This window comes from Capra hircus, chromosome 7, assembly GCF_001704415.2.
Source record: "Capra hircus breed San Clemente chromosome 7, ASM170441v1, whole genome shotgun sequence".
Lineage (NCBI taxonomy): Eukaryota > Metazoa > Chordata > Mammalia > Artiodactyla > Bovidae > Capra > Capra hircus.
This window is the reverse complement of record NC_030814.1, coordinates 58,350,115-58,374,497: the sequence shown is the minus strand read 5'-3', so window position 1 is coordinate 58,374,497 and position 24,383 is coordinate 58,350,115. Positions and strand designations below refer to the sequence as shown.

Genomic DNA, 24,383 nt, shown 5'->3' with positions numbered 1-24,383 from the left:
TATAGCAAAGGTGATTCAGTTATACATACATATAGTCAAGGCTATGGTTTTTCCAGTGGTCATGTATGGATGTGAGAGTTGAACTGTGAAGAAAGCTGAGCACTGAAGAATTGATGCTTGTGAACTGTGGTGTTGGAGAAGACTCTTGAGAGTCCCTTGGACTGCAAGGAGATCCAACCAGTCTATTCGAAAGGAGATCAGTCCTGGGTGTTCTTTGGAAGGACTGATGCTAAAGCTGAAACTCCAATACTTTGGCCACCTCATGAGAAGAGTTGACTCATTGGAAAAGACTCTGATGCTGGGAGGGATTGGGGGCAGGAGGAGAAGGGGACAACAGAGGATGAGATGGCCTGATGGCATCATTGACTTGATGGACATGAGTTTGGGTGAACTCTGGGAGTTGGTAATGGACAGGGAGGCCTGGCGTGCTGCAATTCATGGGGTCGCAAAGAGTCGGACATGACTGAGCAACTGAACTGAACTGATATGTATATATACACGTTAAAAAAAAAGTTCTTTTCCTTATGGTTTATCACAGGATATTGAATATACTTCCCTGTGCTATAATAGGACCTTGTTGTTTATCCATTCTCTATATAATAGTTGGTATCTGCTAACCCCAACTTCCCATTCCATCCCATCCCTGCTGGCAACAAGTCTAGAGAACACTTGTAAAACGTATCTAAAATTACCTGAAAAGAATTTCAAAAGTATTAATAAAATTTGCAGTAATAATCTGTATTAGCTATTATATATAACTAATGACTATTGATTATTACATTAAAATACTTTTTAAAATTTGACATTTATCCATAATAATGAATAATCAATTTCTAAGGAAGTTTGAAATTCAGTAAGTAGTATTGAGACAGATTACCCTAAAACAATAAAGTTTATTCCCTTTCTCACAGTGTTCTTAAATACTGCACTAGCCTTCCATTCTTCCATGGCCTCTAAACCTGTGTACATGCTCTTCCCTGTTACTAAGTCACTGTTGCCCTTCCTGGATAACTTCTCATCTTTCAGAGTCCAGTCTTTCATAACCTTGCATCCCCCACCTAGAATTTTGAGTTCTTCTATTATGCTGTATTCTTCCTATGATATCTGTAACATATTTACTGTTAACAATTTAATTGCCTATCTTGCCTTTAGGACCCTAGTTTTTTGAGGCTGAAATGGTATCCATCTCATCATAATTTCTGGCCCTGAGAAGGCCAAACACACAGAAGGTGCTTAATAATGAGTAACTGAAAGGCTATAGTGCTAATTGTTAGGTGAAATGAAACTTTAGAAGTCCCTTGATTTAACATGTCCATGAAAAAGAGCTAGCTTACATTATATATATATATATATATATATATATATATATATATATATTTAGTTGAAGGATAATTGCTGTACAATATTGTGTTGGTTTCTGCCAAACACCAACATGAATCAGCCATAGGTGTACCTATGTCCCCTCCCTCTTAAACCTCCCCCACCATCCCACTCCTTTAGGTTGTTATAGAGCCCTGGTTTGAGTTCCGAGTCACACAGCAAATTTCCACCGGCTATCTATTTTACATATGGTAATATATATGTTTCCATGTTACTCTCTCCATACATCCCACCCTACATCCATAAATCTGTTCTGTCTGTGTCTCCATGGTTGCCCTGCAAATAGGTTCATCAGTACCATCTTTCTAGATTCCACATACATGTTAATATATGATGTTTGTTTTTCTATTTCTGACTTACTTCACTCTGTGTAATAGGCTCTAGGCCCATCTACCTCATTATAACTGATTCAAATGCATTCCTTTTTATGGCTAATATTCTATTGTATATATGTATCAGAGTTTCTTTATTCATTTACCTGTTGATGGACAACTAGGTTGCTTCCATGTTCTAGCTATTGTAAACAGTGCTGCAGTGAACTTTGGGGTACATATATTTTTTAAAATTTTGGTTTCCTCAGGGTATATGACTAGGAGTGGGATTTCTGGGTCATATGGTGGTTTTATTCCTAGCTTTTTAGGAATCTCCATACCATCATCCATAGTGACTGTATCAGTTTACATTCCCTCCAAGAGTGCAAGAGGGTTCTCTTTTCTCTACACCCTCTCCAGCATTGTTTGTAGATTTTTTGATAGCCATTCTGACCTGTGTGAGGTGCTATCTCATTGTAGTTTTGATTTGCATTCCTCTAATAAGCGATGAGTATCTTTGGATGTGTTTATCAGCCATCTGTATGTCTTCTTTGGAGAAATGTCTGTTTAGGTCTTTTGCCCACTTTTTGATTGGCTTGTTTTTCTGGTATTGAGCTATATGAGCTGCTTGCATATTTTGGAAATTAATCCTCTGTCAGTTGTTAAATTTACTATTATTTTCTCACATTCTGAGGGTCACCTTTTTACCTTGTTTATAGTTTCCTTTGCTGTGCAAAAGCTTTTAAGTTTAATCAGATCCTACTTATTTTTGTTTTTATTTCCATTACTCTAAGGAGAAATACAACATCACCACAGATGGTGACTGCAGTCATGAAATTAACAGACACTTGCTCCTTGGAAGAAAAGTTATGACCAACCTAGACAGCATATTAAAAGGCAGAGATATTACTTTGCCAACAAATGTCCGTCTAGTCAAAGCTATGGTTTTTTTCAGTAGTCATGTATGGATGTGAGAGTTGGACTATAAAGAAAGCTGAGCACTGAAGAATTGGTGCTTTTGAACTGTGGTGTTGGAGAAGACTCTTGAGAGTCCCTTGGACTGCAAGGAGATCCAACCAGTTCATCCTAAAGGAAATCAGTCCTGAATATTCATTGGAAAGACTGATACTGAGGCTGAAACTTAAACACTTTGGCCACCTGATGCAAAGAACTGACTCATTTGAAAAGACCCTGATGCTAGGAAAGACTGAAGGCAGGAGAAGGGGATGACAGAGGATGAGATGGTTGGATGGCATCACCGACTCAATGGACATGAGTTTGAGTAAACTCTGGGAGTTGGTGACGGACAGGGAGGCCTGGCATGCTGCAGTCCTTGGGGTCTTGCAGAGTCAGACACGACTGAGTGAACCGAACTCTAGGAGGTGGGTCATAGAGGATCTTGCTGTGATTTTTAGAGTGTTCTATGTTTTCCTCTAAGAGTTTTAGATTCTGGCCTTACATTTAGGTCTTTAATCCATTTTGAGTTTATCTTTGTGTATGGTGTTATGAGAGTATTCTAATTTTATTCTTTACACCTAGCTGTCCAGTTTTCCCGGCAGCACTTGCTGAAGAGACTCTCTTTGCCCCATTGTATATTCTTGCTCCCTTTGTCAAAAATAAGGTACCCGTAGGTGTCTGAGTTTATTTCTGGGCTTTCTATCTTGTTCCATTGGTTTATATTTCTGTTTTTGTGGCTTAGGCTTTTTTTTAGTGATTGAATTCTAAAACTCCTTTATTTGGCCCATGAGAAGGATTTAAAAACTCTGTGGCATGGACAATTTGCAAGAATAGGAGGCCTAGTGATTATGATTGTGATTATCAGAAACAGCTTAACATGGCATATAAACAAGTGAACATAAAAAACTAGTTTGTGAACTAGGTCTTAGAAAATGCTTTGAAAGCCACTGGTTCAGACAAAATAGGAAGTTCAAATGAGGATCTCTACATCAAGGACGTTTATGTTTCTATTTTGAGGCACAGTAGGCATCTGTAATTACCTCAAAAGAGGAAAAGAGTTTCCCAGTTAGGGAAATCATAGGCAGAGGATTAAATACTATCCACAGAGCTACAAAGAAACTGCCTCAGTATATCCTTCAGGAAGCCACCATTACAGTCAAGTACCTATATACTTTGATCTAATATCAAGGAATTTAGAATTTATTACATGTATATAGGCCATCAAAGCTGGAAGTTCATGTAATCGCTACTTCAAATGGTAGTATTTAAAAGAAATCCAAGCTGCATATTTTCACAATAGGTTGTCACATTAAATCAAGTTTTAATCACTTCATTGAATCTACTCTGCCAAGGTCACAAAGGACCTCCATCTTTGAACCTCAAGTTTCATCTCACTAAATACAGCTGTATTGCCTTCTTCCTTCTTGACACAATTTCTCCACATGACTTTTGGAACACTCATCTGATTTTCTATGACCAACTGGCTACTCCCCCTGTCTCCTTTGCTGACTTCTCTCCATTTCCTAGACCTCAAAAGGCTGATGTACCCTAGCATTGGCCCTCTTTTCTAACTACATTAATTCCCTAAGTGATCTTATCAAATTTCATTGCTTTATAGTTTTCCTAATCTTTTCTCAGTCTTTCTAGATGTGATATCCCCCCATTAAGTCCACAGACCCAAACAACTAGTAGCTCAATCAACATAACTTATGTTTAACAAGCATTTCAAATTGTGCATGGCCACAATTCTCAATCTTTTTCATACTAAAACTAACCCTGAACTTCCGTAACAGTAAATGGCACCACCAATACCAAAAATACCCCAAACAGAGGGCCATTTTTCTTTAACATTATATAAGACCATTATCAAATCATGTCAAATTTTATCTTTAAAATATGAATCAAATCCAACCAATTTATGTTAACTCCAGCACTTATCACCCTAATTCACACTATCACTATTTAAAATTAAAATTAATTGGAGGATAATTACTATATAGCATTATGGTGGTTTTTGCCATGCATTGACAGGAATCAGCCACAGGTGCACGTGTCCCACCCATCCCGAACACCCCTCCCACCTCCCTCCCCAACCCATCCCTCTGGGTTGTTCCAGAGCACTGGCTTTGAGTGCCCTGCTTCATGTATCAAACTTGCATTGGTCATCTATTTTACATATGGTAATGTACATGTTTTAATGCTATTCTTTCAAATATCTCACCCTCACCTTCTCCCACATAGTCCAAAAGTCTGTTCTTTACATCTGTGTTTCTTTTGCTACCTTGCACCATCATTACTGTCATTCTAAATTCCATATATATGCATTAATATACTGTATTAGTGTTTCTCTTTCTGACTTATTCTGTATAATAGGCTGTTTCATCCACTTCATTAGAACTGACTCGTATGCATTCTTTTTTTACAGCTGAGTAATATTCCATTGTGTATATGTCCCACAACTTCCCTACACGTTTGACTGCCAATGGACATCTATGTTGCTTCCATGTCCTGGCTATTGAAAACAGTGCTGCAATGAACACTGGGGTACATGCGTGTCTTTCAATTCTGCCCAATTTCTGCAATGGCCTTCTAACTGGGATCCCTTCTTATACAACAACGAGACTTTATCTTTTTTTAAAATTTCATTCAGATCTCCATTCAAAACCCTCTGGATTTCTCATCATCCCCTTCTTTTTAAATTTTTTATTGGAGTATAGTTGATTTACAGAGTTATGTTTAAGATCTACAGCAAAGTGAATGTTATACATACACATTTATCCCCTTCTTAAAGATTCTTTTCCCATGCAGATCATTACAGAGTACTGAGTAGAGCTTCCTGTGCTATACAATAGGTCGTTATTAGTCATCTATTTTATATAGTGTTTGTATTTTAATCCCAAACTTCTAATTTATCCACTACCCTAATCCCTTGTGAGCATAAGTTTGTTTTCTACACCTGGAACTATGTTTTAAAATTTCATTTATTTATTCAGGGCTGCACTGAGTCTTCGTTGCTGTGTGGGCTTTCTCTAGTTGTGGCGAGTGGGGGCTACTCTTCATTGTGGTGCGTGGGCTTGTCTTTGCAGTGGCTTCTCGTTGCAGGGCACAGGCTCTAGGCGTGGGAAGCTCAGTAGTTGAAGCTTGTAGGACAGTAGTTGTAGCACACAGCCTTAATTGCTCCTTGGCATGTGGGATCTTCCCAGACCAGGGATAGAACCCGTGTCCCCGCACTGGCAGGTGAATTTTTAACCACACCAAAGAAGTCCCTCTATTTCTGTTTTGTAGATAAGTTCATGTGTACCTTTTTTTTTTCTTGAAGATTCTACATATAAGCAATATCATATGATATGTCTGACTTATTTCACTCAGCATGACAATCTCTAGGTCTATCCATGTTGCTGCAAATGGCTCCCTATAGGCAGAGACTTTGTACTGTGTACCCAGAGCCTAGAAGAGGGTCTGACACTTAACAGATGATTAATAAGTATCTGCTGAGTAAACAGGTGAATCAGAGAGTATATTTTTCCAAGCATTTTTTTTAAACTTTGGTATCAGATATTATAACCTGGTAAAACAAAGATACAATGATTATCTGACACCTGTCTTTGTAACTACATGCTAGCATCATACTTAGAGCCTCATACACCCCATTTTTTTTCTCATGACTTATCAGTTCAGTTCAGTCACTCAGTCATGTCCAACTCTTTGTGACCCCATGGACTGCAGCACAACAGGCTTCCCTGTCCATCAGCAACTCCTGGAGCTTGCTCAAACTCATGTCCATTGAGTTGGTGATGCCATCCAATCATCTTATTCTCTCTTGTCCCCTTCTCCTCCTGCCTTCAATCTTTCCCAGCATCAGAGTCTTTTCCAGTGAGTTAGCTCTTCGCATCAGGTGGCCAAAGTATTGGAGCTCCAGCATTAGTTCTTCCAATGATTATTCAGGGCTGCTTTCCTTTAGGATGGACTGGTTGGATCTCCTTGCAGTCCAAAGGACTCTCAAGAGTCTTCTCCAACACCACAGTTCAAAGGCATCAATTCTTCAGTGCTCAGCATTTTTTATAGTCCAACTCTCACATCCATACATGACTACTGGAAAAAACATAGCTTTGACTAGATGGACCTTTGTCGACAAAGTAACGTCTCTGCTTTTTAATATGCTATCTAGGTTGGTCATAGCTTTTCTCCTAAGGAGCAATCATCTTTTAATTTCATGGCTGCAGTCACCATCTGCAATGATTTTGGAGCCCCCCAAAAAACTTTACATGACTGTAATAAAGAATTCTAATTCTTCACCTTGGATTATCCTTTCTTTGGAATATGAGCCCTGTGACATACTGTTTTCTAGAAGGAAATAACATATAAACTCTACTTTTTAAGTATGACAAAAGTGAAGACATGTATGTGACATATATAGGTCTCTATTTGTGGGAATGATTTTTAACAGTGAGTAGAGAGCTTGAAAAATCTATACTGTGATTCTACTAGAAGTCCCCTTCCTGCCAAGACACTATTTATTTATATGAAAGGAAAGGATTAAAAAAGTTAAAAACCAGAGTTGTTAAGTGTCAAAACACAGATCTAAGCTGATAATTGTTTATTCTTTCCACAAATACTTAATAAATTTCTGTAATATCAGAAATTTCAGGCATTATGCTAAGCACAAGGAAATCGCAGAGAAGACAGATATAGGGCCTGTGCTGTCATAAGATTTACCTTAGAGTAGAGGCAGTTAGACAGGGAAAGGGAGGAGAAATACATAAAATGAGTAAAAATTGTGATGACTGCTCCTTATATGCTACAAAAAGGTGGACTGTGGTAGGCAGAATAATGCCCCTCTCAAAGATGTCCACAATTCCAGTTCTCAGTTGTGAATATGTTATAGGGGAATTAATTTTGCTAAATCAGCTGACATTGAGATCAGGGCAGTTTATTGAAATATCTGGCTAGATCCAACAATGTTGAAAGAGTGGAAAAGAGGGAAGAGAGGATCAGAATCTGAGAGATTTGAAAATGCTGCACTACTGATGGAGAAGGTGGAAGGAGCCACAAGCCCAGAAACGCCTCCAGCCTCTAAAAGCTGGAAACAGCCAGGAAATGGATTCTCCCCTAGAGCCTTCAGAAGATGCTCCTGGTGGTGCCTTGATGTTGGCCCAGGGACACCCATTTCAGACTGGTGACCTCCAGAAGTCTCAGATCATAAGTTTGTATTAAGTCACTGGGTTTGTGATTATTCACTATAGCAGCAAGTAAAAACAATGACACGGGGACTTAAAATAGAAGAGTCAATGCAAGCTTTCTCTAAAAAGGTATCATTGACCTGAGAGCTGAAGGATTGGAAGGAACATGATACGAAAAGAGCTGGTGATAATGCATTCCAGGCAGAGAGAGTAGCAAGCCCAAGGGCCTTAAGATTGAAAAGAGATATGTTCTAGAACTGATGAAAGCTCACTAGTTCAAGTGTGATAATGGAGGGAGGAAATAGTTAATAATAAATTGGAAATTTAGGTAGGACTAGTTTTTCCAGGGCCTTATAGGCTACATTAAGGAACTTAAATTGTATAACATAATTAACACGTACAAATCATAGTATATAGCTCAACAGATATTTAAAGGGTGAACAAACTCAAGTAACCACCACCCAGATCAAAAAACAAAACATTACCAAATCCCTCTGAGGCCTCCCTGTTACCCCTTTCCAGTGTTGATTTCCACTAAAGGCAACTACTATTCTGACTTAGTTTTTCCAATAATTGAGCTTTATTTAAGTAAAATCATAAAAAAATGTTGTGTTTGAGTTTCTCCTGCTGAATATTATGAGATTTACACATATTGTTGCATTTAGCAGTAGTTTTTTAAAAAGGTCATTGCTATATATGTTTCTGTATATAGCAATAACAATCTATATTCTATTGTTGAGGGTCAATTGCTTCCAAGTTTTAGCTACAATGAACAGGTCAAGAAGCAACATTTAGAACTGGACATGGAACAATAAGACTGGTTCCTAATCAGGAAAGGAGTACATCAAGGCTGTATATTGTCACCCTACTTATTTAACTTATATGCAGAGTATGTCATGTGAAATGCCAAGCTGGATGAAGCATAAGCTGGAATCAAGATTGCTGGGAGAAATATCAATAACCTCAGATACACAGATGACACCACCCTTAGAGCAGAAAGGGAAGAAGAACTAAAGAGCCTCTTGATGAAAGAGGAGAGCAAACCAGCTGGCTTAAAACTTAACATTCAGAAAACTAAGATCATGGCATCCAGTCCATCACTTCATGGCAAATAGATGGGGAAACAATGGAAACAGTGAGAGACTTTATTTGAGGGGGCTCCAAAATCACTGCAGATGGTGACTGCAGCCATGAAATTAAAAGATGCTTGCTCCTTGGAAGAAAAGATATGACCAACCTAGACAGCATATTAAAAAGCAGAGACATTACCAACAAAGGTCGTTTAGTCAAAGCTCTGGTTTTTCCAGTAGTCATGTATGGATGTGAGAGTTGAACTATAAAGAAAGCTGAAGGCTGAAGAACTGATGTTTTTGAACTGTGGTGTTGGAGAAGACTCTTGAGAGTCCCTTGGACTGCTAGGAGTTCTAAAGGAAATAAGTCCTGAATATTCATTGGAAGGACTGATGCTGAAGCTGAAACTCCAGTACTTTGGCCACCTGATGTGAAGAGCCAACTCACTGGAAAAGACCCCGATGCTGGGAAAGACTGAGGGCAGGAGGAGAAGGGGACGACAGAGGATGAGATGGTTGGATGGCATCACCAACACGAGGGACATGAGTTTGAGTAGGCTCTGGGAGTTGGTGATGAGACAGGGAAATCTGGCATGCTGCAGTCCATGGGGTTTCACAAAGAGTTGGACATGACTGAGCAACTGAACTGAACATTCTTTTGTGTCTTTGGGTACACATACTTCTATTGAGCATACACCTAAGACTGCAATTATTGAGTTGTAGGGTATGCATACACTGAACTTGAGTAAATGCTGACAGTTTTCCAGAGTGACTGTACTACCTTACATCCCACCAGCAGTGTGTGATAGCTGAAGTTGTCCCATCTTGTCCAGCACTTGAAAATGTCAGCTCTTGGGTGGTTAAAGGTCTTTCAGTGTGGTTTTAAATTCCATTTCTTTGATAATTAATGATGTTGAAACCTTTTAACATGCTTACCGGCTTTTCAAACATTCTCTTTTACTAAGTACTTGTTCAGTGACTTACTACTTCAGTTTTTAAGAGATAATTCTGGTTTCTATAGGGAGATTATATTAACCAGTTTTAAGCACTTGTTTCCATCCTAGTGTAACATGAATGAAGTTTGGTATATGCACAGAAAATTTATAACAGAATGCTACAGAAACAAAGGTGTGTAATACAACTCCATCAAAGTGGAATTTACCTGTAAGATTAATGATGAAATAGAATCAAATCATGCTTTCTAAAAAATGTTGATCTATCCTAAAATACTTTACTCTTGGTCTACCCATCATCAGCTTTAACAGAGTATCATACTTCCTCATGAATTGAATTTATTAATGAAATGGTCCTTTAAAAACAAGCTTGACAGAAATTTAATGACTGAAGGAGAGAAAATGCAATGCCGCATAAAATTTAGTTTAATGGTCTCCAGAAAAAATTTAATTTTACTAGTTTGAGACTGAAACATAAATATGTGGAGAAAGAGCATGTCCAATTAATGGGATTTCTGGCAGCCTGCCCAAGAAGACTCTGCAAAGTCTCACAAAACAAGGTAAAACACCCCTCTGGAGCCAGTGGTATGCTTGTCCAGAATGCAGAGGGCTCCGCCTGACAATAAATTAACTTTATACAGCATGCTTTATTGCTCTGCCCTGTGTTCTGGCAGGCTTTTTCTCATTGTCTCGCTCCCTGAGTGGCTTGCTTTGCTTGTTCTGTTTTAAAGACCGACTCAGTCAGACTCTTAGTCTTTCATCTTTTCCTTTCCCTACCCCCACCCCATTTTTGTCCCTAGAGTATGGAAGCAAGAGCAGAGCCTTTTGTTGTTGTTCATGTTCCAGCATACTGAGCCATTACTGGCCCTGAGAAGGGTACTGGTTCTTTTCTCTTTCAAACCTTCACAGGTTTATCTGTGGTGTAACCAAGTTACCTCTGACTCTCCTAATTCTCTGAAGCTAGTAATCACAAATATCCATGCCTTCTGAGGGTGGGCTGCTGCTTATCCCTGCTGCCTCCTGGGAAAACCTGCAATTCCCTCTGCAGCTCCAAGTAAGGGAACACGAGAGCAGCCCCCGATCCAAAGCTGACAGGGCAGGAGTCCTGGTGAGTTCTGCACTGCTGCTCTCCCTCCTTCACATCTTCCTTCCTTGGTCTATATTTGAAGAACCTAGTAAATTAATTTCCCCCGGGGCAAGGGATGAGAGGAAGTGGGGGTGAAGGAAGGGAGTGTCTTAGGGGCAAAAAATGCAGTCGATTCGCCCTCTGCTGGTTCAAGGTATGAATTATTGCTGCCTAAACAGTGGGAAAAGAGAAAGCAATCCATACCACACCAATAAAGTACAGCTATAAATCAGCTTCATTTAGCTTATTCGTTCATCTTTAACAGCTACTTTTCCCCATAAGCCCTACATGCTGCCCCAACACTGAGGCTTAGAGTGTTCTAAACATTAGACCTAGTTAGTATGTTACACTGCCCTGAGCCCATTTTCATTTACCCTTGGGTTTTGCTGTTCTAAGATGTGAATTAAAACCTGCAAATGTGCTGTTTCGTTTGTTGCTAGGCAACTGGAAAGATGACACCTAAAGCGTCACCTTCCAGAGCACACTCGTGTTTCAGTCCAACCTCTCTAAAATAGTAATTTCATGTGAAGAAAAAGAGCTGCTGTTTGGGTTCTTGAGACTAACTAGAAAACTGTGCAGAAAAAGCAGTCTGTCCTCATGCCGGATTCTTAGAAAAGCTGACAGGCAGCTTTGTGCAAGAAAAGGGATTGGCCGCCATAACTCACACGGACTTTTGTTCCGCCTTCGTTGTCTTACGTGTTGTGTCGGAATAAACCAACACACCAAGGTTGGTTAATCTATTGTCTCTCGCACAGCAAGATAGCATTTATAAGAATGCACTTAGAATCTGATGGGCAGTGAGAAGGAAAACCCAGGTTTTTGCATTATGAAATATTTATTTGAAATGAACTGCTTCCTCTGCCAGCCTTTATGTCCCAAATCAAGAGCTTTCCCCCTCCATATCTGGCATTGTAGACTAGTCAGTCACGCAGCCTTTGGAACCAGTTGGGATTGGCCAATTCCTTTGTCAGGTGAAAATCTCTGCAGCGAGTCATGGGACTAAATTGGGCGGTGTCGCTGTCCGCGTCGGTGGTGCTGAACTCTAGGCGTGGCCAGAGAGGGTTTCTTTGCATGACAACTTCCGGTAGGGCGGGGTCAGGTTCACTCTCCAAAAAGTGGATCCATCTGCCATCTGGTGGTAAATAAGGAAAATGCTTTTGATAAAGTTCAAAAAGGACTTTAGATTGAGACCTTAATAAGGTTTTGGAATATTGAACCTTAGGAAGTGATTTGGGGGAGAACTGGCTACTTTTAAAAGTCACAGAAGTATAGGAGAATTGATAATTCCAAGAGTGATCTCGCACTTCTACCACCTCCCAAATAATTTGCAAATATGTTTAAAATTTCCCGATCATTTCTTTCAGTATATCTTGCTATTAGAAAAGTATCTGTTTTTATAGACATTTAGAAATAGTTAGTAAAATATTCCCAGAGTACATTTTACAGAAAGAAATGCTTTCGAAGCTGCATTAGCCAAATACATTCAAGAAAGTTTCTGGAAGAAAAAAAAAACTGTAATTATAACTAGGAAGTGGTTACAAGGTCATAAGAATTCTAAAAGAAAAACTCATGTTCCTTATTTTCTTCCAGGACTAGTATATAAACTATCAGAGTTGGCAAGATAGGAAAGTCATGGTATGCTTATGTTTACCCTGTATATTTTCACTGTGTGTACTTTTACAGTTACTGGGAAATTTGTTCATTTAACTTCAGATGGGGAGTCCCTGAAATCAATCAGGTTGCTGAGTAAGTATTCTTTTGATAATGAGAATAAAAGGAGAAAGAGGTTAATGGTATGCTTCTTTCAAATGTTATATTTATAAAAATACTATGAAAAGGTGGGTACTTTTTAAGAGGCTGTAATGTCAAAATCCCAACTGACTTTAAAATTTCAATGTTTTTGATGGTAACCTCTTGTTCCTTATTAATTTCATATCACTCTCCCCATAATTCTGAAACAAGTCACTGCTTTATAACCAGAGGCTTACTATATGATCTGTGGGTTACAGTGTAAAATCACTTCTAGCAAACTAAGTAAAAATGAATTTCTTTCTTAAACTTGGCAACCTCAGAAAAAGAACTATCTAAGAGGCACACTTGGCTTTGTCAGCCAAGCCACTTTAGTATTGTTATGTTTTCTCATTTACTCTTCTATGGATCTTAACACAGAAAATATAGGTATCATGTGTTTTAAAACATAAAACATTTTTTAAAAATACTGATTTTAATAAAAATTTAGGTATTAAGTGTGGGGAAAATTACTTTAATTATCTTCATTGATAAAGGCGATAAACTGGTCAGAGTTTAAGAGAAGAATTAACGTTCTAACCTAGACTCCATTTGGTTACAATGGGAAGTTTCTCAAACACCTGTCAGATTTCATGGAAAGAGACCTATAACCTTTCCTACCAGAGTCAACATGGGTATGAAAGCCATTTGTATATGAATGTAATATAAATCTGGAATATAAATGGTATTGGTTTATATTAAAGCTTCTTATGTTACTGTGGAAGACAGAAACATTATACGTACATGCACGTGGTAAACCATAAGGGGTACTGTCATTTAAAGCAACAGATGGTAGGTGAAAAGCAGCTGCAGTAAGCTGAGCTGCCTAAGATAGATATCTATACCCTTAAAGCCTCTTGTTCCTGCCAAATGGAATAAGAAACCTAAAATGCGTGAAAATAAACAATAAAAGGATAACCCTAAAATAACAATAAAGTCTAAAACTTCAGGTGTGAACTCAGTGTTTTAAAATGTGCTAAGAAAGTTGTTTTTTTTACTTATGGAGTACATACAAAAGAAAATAGAGGGTATCCCAGATACTGATACACTTATAAATATGATTAGAAGACTATTTCAAGCTTGAATATAATAATAGAAACAGCCAATGGGCATATTAGCCAGTACTGCAGTTACACATGTGTAGTAATATAGTTCATTTTAAAAAATCCTGTGTGCTCCACATAGTCTTCCTCCCTCATCCCTAAGCCCTGGCAACCATTTTTTTTTTTACTGTTTCTGTAGTTTTGCCATTTTTAGAATTACAGCTGGAATCATAGTATACAGCCTTTTCAGGCTGGCTTCTTTCACTTTGTTAGGATGCATTTAAATAGGGTGCACTTAATTTTCCTCCATATCTTTTCATGGCTTGATAACTCATTTCTTTTTAGTGCTGAATAATAAAGACTAATTCACTACCTGGATATATCACAGTTTATTAATTCACCTATCGAAGGACATCTTAGTTGCTTCAAGTTTTGGCAATTATGAATAAAGCTGCTATAAACATTTGTGTGGACATAAGTTTTCAGCTACTTAGGGCAAATACCAAGGATCATGACTGCCAAATCTTACTATAAAAACAACATGTTTCAGTATACACATAATGAGTAAATATATTGATAGTGTTAGGAACCAAAGATTCTCACTTTGATACAAGGCTAATATAAATATCAACTGGGGGATGGAAAGGAAAAAACCTGTTTCAATGGACTGAAAATATAAATACCATGATTATACATAAACATACCACAGATACTTGTATAAGTACAAGTATATATTAACATAGGCAAGTATCACCCATGGATGTTGGAAAGCACTGAGTACTAAAATTGTTTGGAAACAGGATATTGCTAGTTTTTCCCTTCCAGTCTTATGACATATGTACTATATAAGTTCAAGGCATACAGCATAACGACTTGACTTACATCATGAAATGATTATCACAAAAAGTTTAGTGAACATTCATCATCTCATGTAGGTATAAAATGAAATAGGAAAAAAAAATTCCATATGATGAGAACTCTCAACTTTCACATATGAGGCAGTGCTAAATTATACTAATCATGTTGTATATTACATCCCTAATACTTACTTATAACTGGAAGCTTCTAACTTTGAACCTTCTGATTACCTTCATACAATTCCCCCTCCCACCCCAGCCACAAATCTGATCTCTTTTTCTGTGAGTTTGTTTTTTTTTTGAAGTATAGTTGACTTACAACACTGTTAGCTCCTGGTAAACAACACAGTGATTTAATATTACATAGTGGAGATGGTGAAGGAAAGGGAAGCCTGGCATGCTGTAGTCCATGGGGTCAGAGTCGGACGTGACTTAGCAACTGAACAACATTGACTGTATTCCCCACACAGTGCGTTTCATCCTCTTGACTCATTTACTTTGTAACTGGAATTTATACTTCTTAATCTCCCTGTACTCCTTAATCTTCCTCACCTATTTCTTTCGTCCCCCACCCTTCCCCCCGGAAATCACCCATTTATTCTAGCTGTAACTGTTCCTGCTTTGTTATGTTTGTTAACTTTTAAGATTCCACATGTAAGTGAAATCATATAGTTTCTGTCTTTCTCTTTTTTCACTTAGCATAATACTTTCTAGGACCATCCGTGTTGCCACAAATGCCACAATTTCATTCTTTTTTTGTGGCTAAGGCAAGAATACTGGAGTGGGTAGCCACTCCCTTCTCCAGGGGATTGTCTTGACTCAGGGACTGAACCTGGGTCTCCTGCATTGCAGGCAGATTCCTTACCATCTGAGCCATCAAGGAAGCCCCAATATTCTAAGTCACATCCCTACAGCCACCCACCCACCACATCCTCTTTATCTAGGCTGCTTCCATATCTTGACTACTGTAAATAAGCTGCAGTGAACATAGGAGTGCATATATCTTTTCTAATTAGTGTTTCTGTTTAGATAAATACCTAGGAGTGGAATTTCTGGTCATATGGAAGCTCTACTTTTAAGTTTTTGAAGAATCTCCATACTGTTTTCATTGTGGCTGTACCAATTTTCATTCCCACCAACAGTGCACAAGGGTTCTCTTTTCTTCACAAGATATTCACATAGTTTTGAAGCATCCCTCCAAAGATAAATAATCATGAAAAGTTAAAAGGTGGTACCTTTCAAATTGAAAGGTTTTTGAACACTGTTTTGTAACAAAATTATGTCAAACTTAGTATCATCAGTAATGGGATGAAATGACAGTATATGCCTTCTGATGTAATGCATAGAAAATATAACATCTCCAAGGCAGTACTGATTTCAAAATATTTCACCTGAACGAAGACACAATGCCCAAAATGAGGGATATGCTGTAAAATGACTCTTTAAGACAATGTCATGAAAAAAAAGTCAAATATTTTCTTTAAACTGTTCTAGTTTAAAGGAAACTAGAAACACATGACATTTGAATACAATATGCAAAGCTTGATTATATCCAAATTAAAAAACAGCCCCAAAGGGCATTATTGAAACAATGGAAGAAATCAGAATATTGAACACAATACTGGGTAATAGTGTTCATGTTGAATTTGCTGAGTGTGATAACTGTATTTGAAGTCACATGGCAGAATGCCCTTGTTTGTAAGACATACATGTTGAGATATTTAGGGATGATATGTTAAAATGTGTGCAACTAGCTCACTACAAAACTCAGTGTTTACATACTTTGTGTGTGTGTGTGTGTGTCTGTGGTCGGTTGTCTCCAACTCTTCAGTCCATGGAATTTTCCAGGCAAGAATACTAGAGTAGGATGCCATTCTATCAGCTTTCTTTCTTTTTGCTTTCTCCTCCTTCCTTCCCTTTCCTTCTCATAATGCAGCACAAAACTTAATAGCTCAAAACAACATGACTTCTAACTCATACCTCTGGAGGTAAGAATACTTAGGCTGAGATGGGCTGTGCTTGGCTTTAGTATACAGGTTGTGTCCAGTGTTGTTCCATCCTCATCCTTGAATCAGTGGGCTATCCTGAAAATGTTCTCACAGACATGGCAGAAGAACAAGAGGGCAGTTACTGCAGCAGCATATTTCAAGCCACAGGTTACTTTACTTGGTGTATTAAGTTTCCTAGGATTGCTACAACAAATTACCACAAACTGGGTGGCTTTAAAAAGCAAACCTATATTCTCTCGTTGTTTGGAGGCTGAAAGTCTGAAATCGAGGTGTCAGCAGGGCCCTGCTCCCTCCGAAGACTAGGGAAGGATCCTTACTTACCATTTCCTAGCTTCTGGTTGTTGCCAGTGATCCTTGGCATACTTTGGCTCATAGCAGCATCAGCTCAGTCTCTTAGCTTCATCATTACATGGTCTTCTTCCCTGTGTGTGTCTGCATGCCTCTAAATCTCTATAAGCATATCAGTCATCAGACTTCGAGTTTGCCCTAATTCCATATAAGTTTATCTTAACTTGATGCTATCTGAAAAGGTCACGTTCACAGATACAAGAGGTTAGGGTTTAAACACAGTTTTCTGAAGGACACAATTCAATGCTGTCTGCTAATATCCCATTGGCCAAAGGAACTCATAGGGTCAAGCCCAAAATGGAAAATTAAACTAAACCCATTGTGAGGGTTTGGTATAATTCACATGGCCAAATTCAAGAATTTAACAAGGAGAGTGACTTTTTGAATAATAAATGTGTATATGTACATATAATGCATGATGTACATAATATATATAGACATACGTGTGTGTGTATATATATATATATGAGAGAAAATGAACAAATGGAGCTAAATTGGTGAATCTAGATGGTTACTTATTATTGCTTATTATATCAATAAGTCTGGACTTAGGTAAGGAGAAGTTGTTTTAAAAGACTACTGTAATACCAGAACTCACTGATCACAAAATCTGCAAATGTCTCAAACAGAAAAAAAAAGTTTTTTAAAAATAAAATTAGGAAGAGGTGTGTGTATATGTTAGTCGCTCAGTCATGTCCAACTCTTTTTGACCCCATGTACTATAGTCCACCAGGCTCCTCTATCCATAAAACGCTCCAGGCAAGAACACTGGAGTGGGTAGCCATTTCCTTCTCCACAGGATCTTCCTGACCCAGGGATCAAACTCAGGTCTCCTGCATTGCAGGTAGATTCTTTACCATCTAAGCCACCTGGGAAGGGAGAGGTAGGCAGGGCTAACAGTAACTTCGTGTGGGAGTATGGCAAGGGGATACAGCAAGCAGATAGTATAATCAGGGTGTTGGAACAGGAGTATTTCTCCCTCTATGGTTGATCAATTCTCTGAATGAATCATTAAGTAGGGGATGTCTGTTTTTCAGGACTTGAGTTTGGAGATGAGTTAAAGTTCAGGGGTAGGAGGAGAAGAGAAGTCTAACTAAAATTTGGTCAAACCAAATTATAGGTAAGTAATAGGTAATTGTCAATACTCTTATAACACTTCTGTAGGTTTAAATTATTTCAAAATAAGATTTTTTAAAAGCTTAAGAGTTAATACTTAGCTACAGTTTTGGAATGCATTTTTTATTCTCCCAAAACATCAAGATATTTTCCTAGCTTTACTTTGCCCCTCTTTCCAGTAACTAGACTTTGAGTAAAGACCCTGACATTACAGCCTAGTAGGCTGTAGATTTATTTGGTCCTAATTTTATCTTCACTGGAAAGAATAAAAACTTCCTTAAAAAATACCGCAATGTTTAAAGGGCCCAAAGTTTTTCAGAGGAGAAAGTAAGTAGTTTGTAATTTAACCCCATCAAGCAGATATTAATACATACCCTGGGAACTAACTAAACAAATTAAGATTCAGAGGAACCAATTAAAAGGCAGCATATTCTTGTATTTCAAGTTGCAAGAATTCTTAAAATTTATGAGTCTTGAATGAGTTACTTAGAAATTGACTGTATTAAGATTCCTAGGTGGTGACTATAGTTAATAACACTGAATTCTATATTTGAAAACTGCTAAGAGAAAAGGTCTTCTAAGTTTGTTCTTTCTTGTGATGAGAACTTTTAACTATGTGTGGTGATGAATGTTAATTAGACATACTATGCTGAGCATTTAGCAATATATATTGAATCAAGTTGTATACCTTAAACTCATAATGTTGTATCAATTATATCTTAATCTTAAAAAAAAGACTTAGGATGCAATAAGCTACTGGTTAATGAGTTAATCACTGGGAGAAATACCTCCTTTTTCAATAAAAACTCTATAACTATATATTAAATATAAAAATAAGCTCTATATTAACTAAGGATAAGCATTTCTCTTTTTCTTAATGATAAAGAGATACTCAGGACTCATCAGAGAAGGCAATGGCAACCCACTCTAGTACTATTGCCTGGAAAATCCCATGGACCGAGGAGCCTGGTAGGCTGCAGTCCATGAGGTTGCTAAGAGTCAGACATGACTGAGCGACTTCACTTTCACTTTTCACTTTCATGCATTGGAGAAGGAAATGGCAACCCACTCCAGTGTTCTTGCCTGGAGAATCCCAGGGACAGGGGAGCCTGGTGGGCTGCCGTCTATGGGGTCGCACAGAGTCGGACACGACTGAAGTGACTTAGCAGCAGCAGCACTCATAGTTAGAATATAGGAATAACTACAACAAATCAATAGGAAAAAGACAATCCATATAAAAAAAAAGGGCAAGAGAACTGATCAACACTCCCCCAACCAAAGGTTATCCAGACAACCAAATATATTCTTAAATAGTGCCCTACTACATCACTAATTAATAATCAGAAATGCAAATTAAGCCTACAATGAGACAGCAAAAATGGTTAAAATTTAAGATTAGTAATGACAAGTATTGGTAATAATTAGAATAACTGGAAGTTATCCTGCTGATGAGAGTGTAATTGGTACAAGTTCTTAGAAAGCAGTTTGGCAGTATCGGATAAAGCTGAAGAGAGCAAACCCTGTGACACCAATGCCACTTCTAGGTATATGCCCCCTCCTTCAAATATATACACTTGTGTACAAAGTGACATGCATAATGACAAACTTCTATGAACAGTAGAATAGAATGACTAAATGAGTTTTTGCTGTATTCATGCTGAAAAAGACAAAAAATAGTCTGTGACAGTTAGGAGCTAGCCTGATACTCAGAGCCAGGCTGTGTTGTTCTCGTGTTGAACAAAAACAGGTTCAACAATATTAGAAATGGCTACTGTGTGATGGTGATGGATTAAGAGAAAAACAAGAAGATGCCACAAACAGGCATAAAGGTACATTTTCCAATCCACAAACATGACCAAGTATTTCTCTATCCTGGCTAATATGAATTACCAACTACAGTTTTAGCCTCCTCCCATTTTTTTCATTTTCTGCATGAGAATTATTAATATAGCCAACAATAAAATTCTGAGTTACTCCTAATTTTAAAAAACATTTTTTTTCTTCTGCTTGAGACATTTGCAGATTTTGTGAACAGTTCTGTTATTGCAATGGTCTTTTAAAGCAGCTTCTCCTTACCTAAGTCTATATTTGTTGATATTTGACATAGTCCTACTTCAAACCACCCCCAAATCACCTTTCACTCAATTAAATACAAGTCCTGAACTAAGTATCAATGAAAAGAGACCAGATTCTGAAGATTACCTACTGCACTTTTTTTTTTAACATTCTATACACTATATATAGTTGTTTTTGTTTTCCACAAAGGGAATAACGAGCATCAGACAGTGTCAGAAGACAGGTTCTAGTTCTTATATTGCTAGGAGTAGCTGTATGGACTGGGCAAGTGATTTAATCATTTGGGACTTAGTTTTTCATCTATTTAAAAAAGGGGGAGGGACTTACATGGTGGTCCAGTGCCTCAGACTCAGTGCTCCCAACACAGGCGGGCCCAGGTTAGATCCCTGGTCAGGGAACTAGATTCCACATACTGCAACTAAGAGTTTGAATCCTGTAACTAAGACCCAATGCAATCAATTATTTTTTAAAAGGGGGTGGGGAGATGGACCTAATTTTTGTGAGTTGCATTCTTAAACATTCTATGATCTTATGACTATTACAGAAACTCTGAACAAATACCTTGCACAATTTCTATTGGGCTGTTTTCAATGTATGTAAGTAGTCTATTATTTAATTTCCTCTAAAATCTAAAGCCAAACATTTGTCTTCACTTCATTTATCTACTATATTATTTGGGAAGCAGATTTACGTACTAATAATGAGCATGAATTGTGTCAGACAAAACTAAATTATCTTAATAAATTAATAAAACTATTATTTCATATTTACTAGGTAGAGGGCCCTAGGGGAATAACATAACTTCTCAATTTTATCTGTAAAAAAGAACCAATGTGTACTCTAGAGTTGTTGATGCAAGGGTTAAATCAGATAATGCATGTGAATTATTTAACACATACCACTATATAGAAATATACCCAATAAGTACTAATTCCATCTTAATCATGAGTAACAAACCAGTTGCTGGTTTTTGAGGATTTGAGCATTTGAGGATTCCAGGGAAAAGAATGGATTTATGCATATCATGAGGCAAGTTGAACAGCTGCCCTATCCAGTGTACCTACTGGACCCCAGTTTCCTGAAGGATGATGTCTGTCTGCCCTCTTTTCTTTTCCTACTGATCATTTCCTCCAAGCCCCCACCCCCACCCAGCTGGTTCAGGCTTCAGAAGACTCTGCGGTATCTTTCTGCCTTTCCTTTGGTCTCCAGGCGCAGTGTGTGGGGTTTGCCCAGTACCTTAACACCTCCCTGTTCGCTGCAGCATCCCCAGCCGGCTCACAGACACGATGACTTCAGCCTTAAGCTAGCTTAACGAGTATCCTCATTGGCTTCTCAATTCCCAAGGGCTTTTTTTTTTTTTCTTTCCCTGAAAGGGAAACGAAAGGTGAGTTTGCTGTTGCTTTGGCAACAAATTTCAACCTCTACCTAACTTTCCAGAATGAGAACATATCTATTAATACATTCGATAGACTGGGGACCCGGGAGTTGAGTTGCTCAACGTAATTTTTCTTCCAAGTTCAAAACAGCTCACCCAGCTCGGTTAGCCTTTGGAGGCACTGCGGTTAGAGGCTAGCAAAACCGGAACCTGTTGGCAGAGAAGTTTAAAGTGTACCCGCAACAGGTGGCAGCTGCTGCTGAGTGCGCTTCTGAGAAAAGAATGGCGACTGCATGCAGAAAACTCCTGCAAAGCAGGCAAGTGGAAACTCTTCTCCTTTTTCTGTGCTTATCTAGGGGGGGTGCAGCAACCATTCGCTATTCAGTGGCAGAGGAGATGGAGAGCGGCTCATTTGTAGCTAATGTGGCTAAGGACCTGGGGCTGGAGGTAGGGAAGCTGGCTGCGCGCGGCGCGCGGCTCGTTTCCGAGGGCAATAAACTGCATTTCCGGCTCCACCGCAAAACAGGGGATCTGTTCGTGAAGGAGAAACTGGATCGGGAGTCACTCTGTGGCAAAGCCGACCCATGCGTTCTGCACTTTGAAGTAATCCTGGTGGAGCCACTGCAGTCCTTTCGTGTGGAGGTCAGGGTATTTGACATCAATGACAATGCCCCGGTTTTCCTAAACAAGGAGCCTCTTTTAAGGATTCCGGAGAGCACCCCCCTGGGTTCACGGTTTCCTCTGCAGAGCGCCCAGGATCTGGACGTCGGACTCAACGGTCTCCAAAACTACACTCTAAGCGCCAATGAGTATTTCCACCTGCACACCCGCTTCCGCAGCCACGGGCCCAAATATGCCGAACTAGTGCTGGATAAACCCCTGGATAGAGAGGAGCAGCCGGAAGTCAACTTGACAATTACAGCTGTGGATGGAGGGTCTCCACCCAAGTCTGGCACCGCCCACATCCGGGTGGAGGTTCTGGACGTCAATGATCACGTGCCCCAATTCTCTCGACTGGTGTACCGCGCTCAGGTACCGGAAAATAGCGCCAACGGTTCCCTGGTGGCTACGGTGACTGCCACAGACCTGGACGAGGGCTCCAACAAGGAGATAACTTACTCTTTAGCTCAAAACCCAGAAGTAATTCTCCAGACATTTCAGATTCACTCTGAAACTGGAGAAATTCGACTAAGAGGGCCCCTAGATTTTGAAGTGTTTGAAACATACGACATTGACATTCAAGCTACCGATGGAGGAGGCCTCTCTGCCCACAGCAAAGTCCTGGTGGAAGTAATGGATGTTAATGACAATCCTCCTGAAGTTACAGTCTCCTCTGTGTCCAGCCCTCTCCCTGAGGACTCTCCACTACAGACTGTCGTGGCCCTTTTTTCTATCCGAGACCGGGACATTCGAGTGGGAGGAAAAATCACCTGCTTTCTCAAAGAAGACCTTCCCTTTGCAGTCAAACCTACATTCCGGAACTCCTACTCACTGGTCACTGACAGAGGCTTGGATCGGGAGGAGGTCTCTGGCTATAATATCACCCTTGTTGCCATGGATACTGGACCACCTACTCTGTCCTCAGAGACTGTGATAGAAGTGCTAATATCAGACATTAATGACAACCCCCCAGTATTTCAGGAAGATTCCTACATCTTGACTGTTAGAGAAAACAACAGCCCTGCGGTTTTTATTGGCAAAGTCCTTGCTGAGGATCTAGATTTGGGTGAGAATGCCAAAGTAACATATTCCCTGTTGCCTCCAAAAAGTGGAGATCTATCAGTCTTTGCTTACATCTCCATAAATTCAGACAATGGGAAACTCTATGCATTGAGAACGATGGATTATGAGGCCATTCAACATTTTCAGTTTGTGGTAAAGGCAACTGATGGGGGCTTCCTGTCACTGAGTAGCCAGGTTACTGTCAGAGTGGTTGTCCTGGATGACAATGATAACCGTCCAATGATCTTGTACCCACTGCAAAATGGCACTTTGCCCTGCAATGACCTGGTGCCCAGGTCTGCAGAGGCAGGCTACCTGGTGACCAAGGTGGTGGCAGTGGATGGTGACTCGGGTCAGAATTCTTGGCTTTCATATCATCTATTTAAAGCCACTGACCTTGGGTTATTCTCTGTTCAGCAACAAAATGGGGAAATCCATACATTGCGGCAGGTATCTGAGAGAGACCCCATGATGCAGAAACTGGTCATTCTTGTTCAGGATCATGGCCAACCAGCTCTTTCTACTACTGTCTCACTTAACATTCTCCTGGTAGATGGCTTTTCTGAGCCCTATCTGCAGTTTCGGGATACATTTAAGCATCCTACAAGGGTAAATCCATCTACTAAATATTTAGTCATTTCTCTGGCTGTGCTTTCCTTTCTCTTTCTCCTCTCTGTCACAGTGATCTTCATTATACATATCTGCCAGAAGATAAAACACAGAGAAAAGTTCACAATTCAAGAGCATTTCTATGATGACTGCAATTTCTCTAACAACCTGGTACAAGGAGGAGCCAGTGGACCCATATCGCAGCCTTGTCCCTATGAGATGTGCTCAGCCACTGGCACTAGCAATAGTGAGTTCCGGTTTCTTAAGCGCTTTATGCCCAACTTCCCTTTCCCCCACGGAAATGGAGAGGCAAAAACAGAGGCTGGCTCCAGATTACCACTAGATTCTGACAGGAACAGGTCTCGGGGGTCAGAGGGCCAAGACCAAGTATCTGATGACTATCTGTAACCATTACCCATGTCTCCTGTGGAAGTTCACTAGTTCTGGCTCTGGAAACAGTTCC

General features: G+C 39.3%; 1 protein-coding gene across 1 annotated transcript; it reads left to right on the top strand.

Annotated features, from left to right (window-relative positions):
• Positions 21,801-24,328, top strand: PCDHB1 (protocadherin beta 1). The gene has a single exon (XM_005683055.1). It carries the CDS (start codon positions 21,872-21,874, stop codon positions 24,326-24,328), a length of 2,457 nt encoding a protein of 818 aa, XP_005683112.1. The 5' UTR covers positions 21,801-21,871.

Excerpts from the sequence above, each read along its gene's own strand:
- PCDHB1 (XM_005683055.1), top strand. The coding sequence starts at position 21,872 with ATGGCGACTGCATGCAGAAAACTCCTGCAAAGCAGGCAAGTGGAAACT.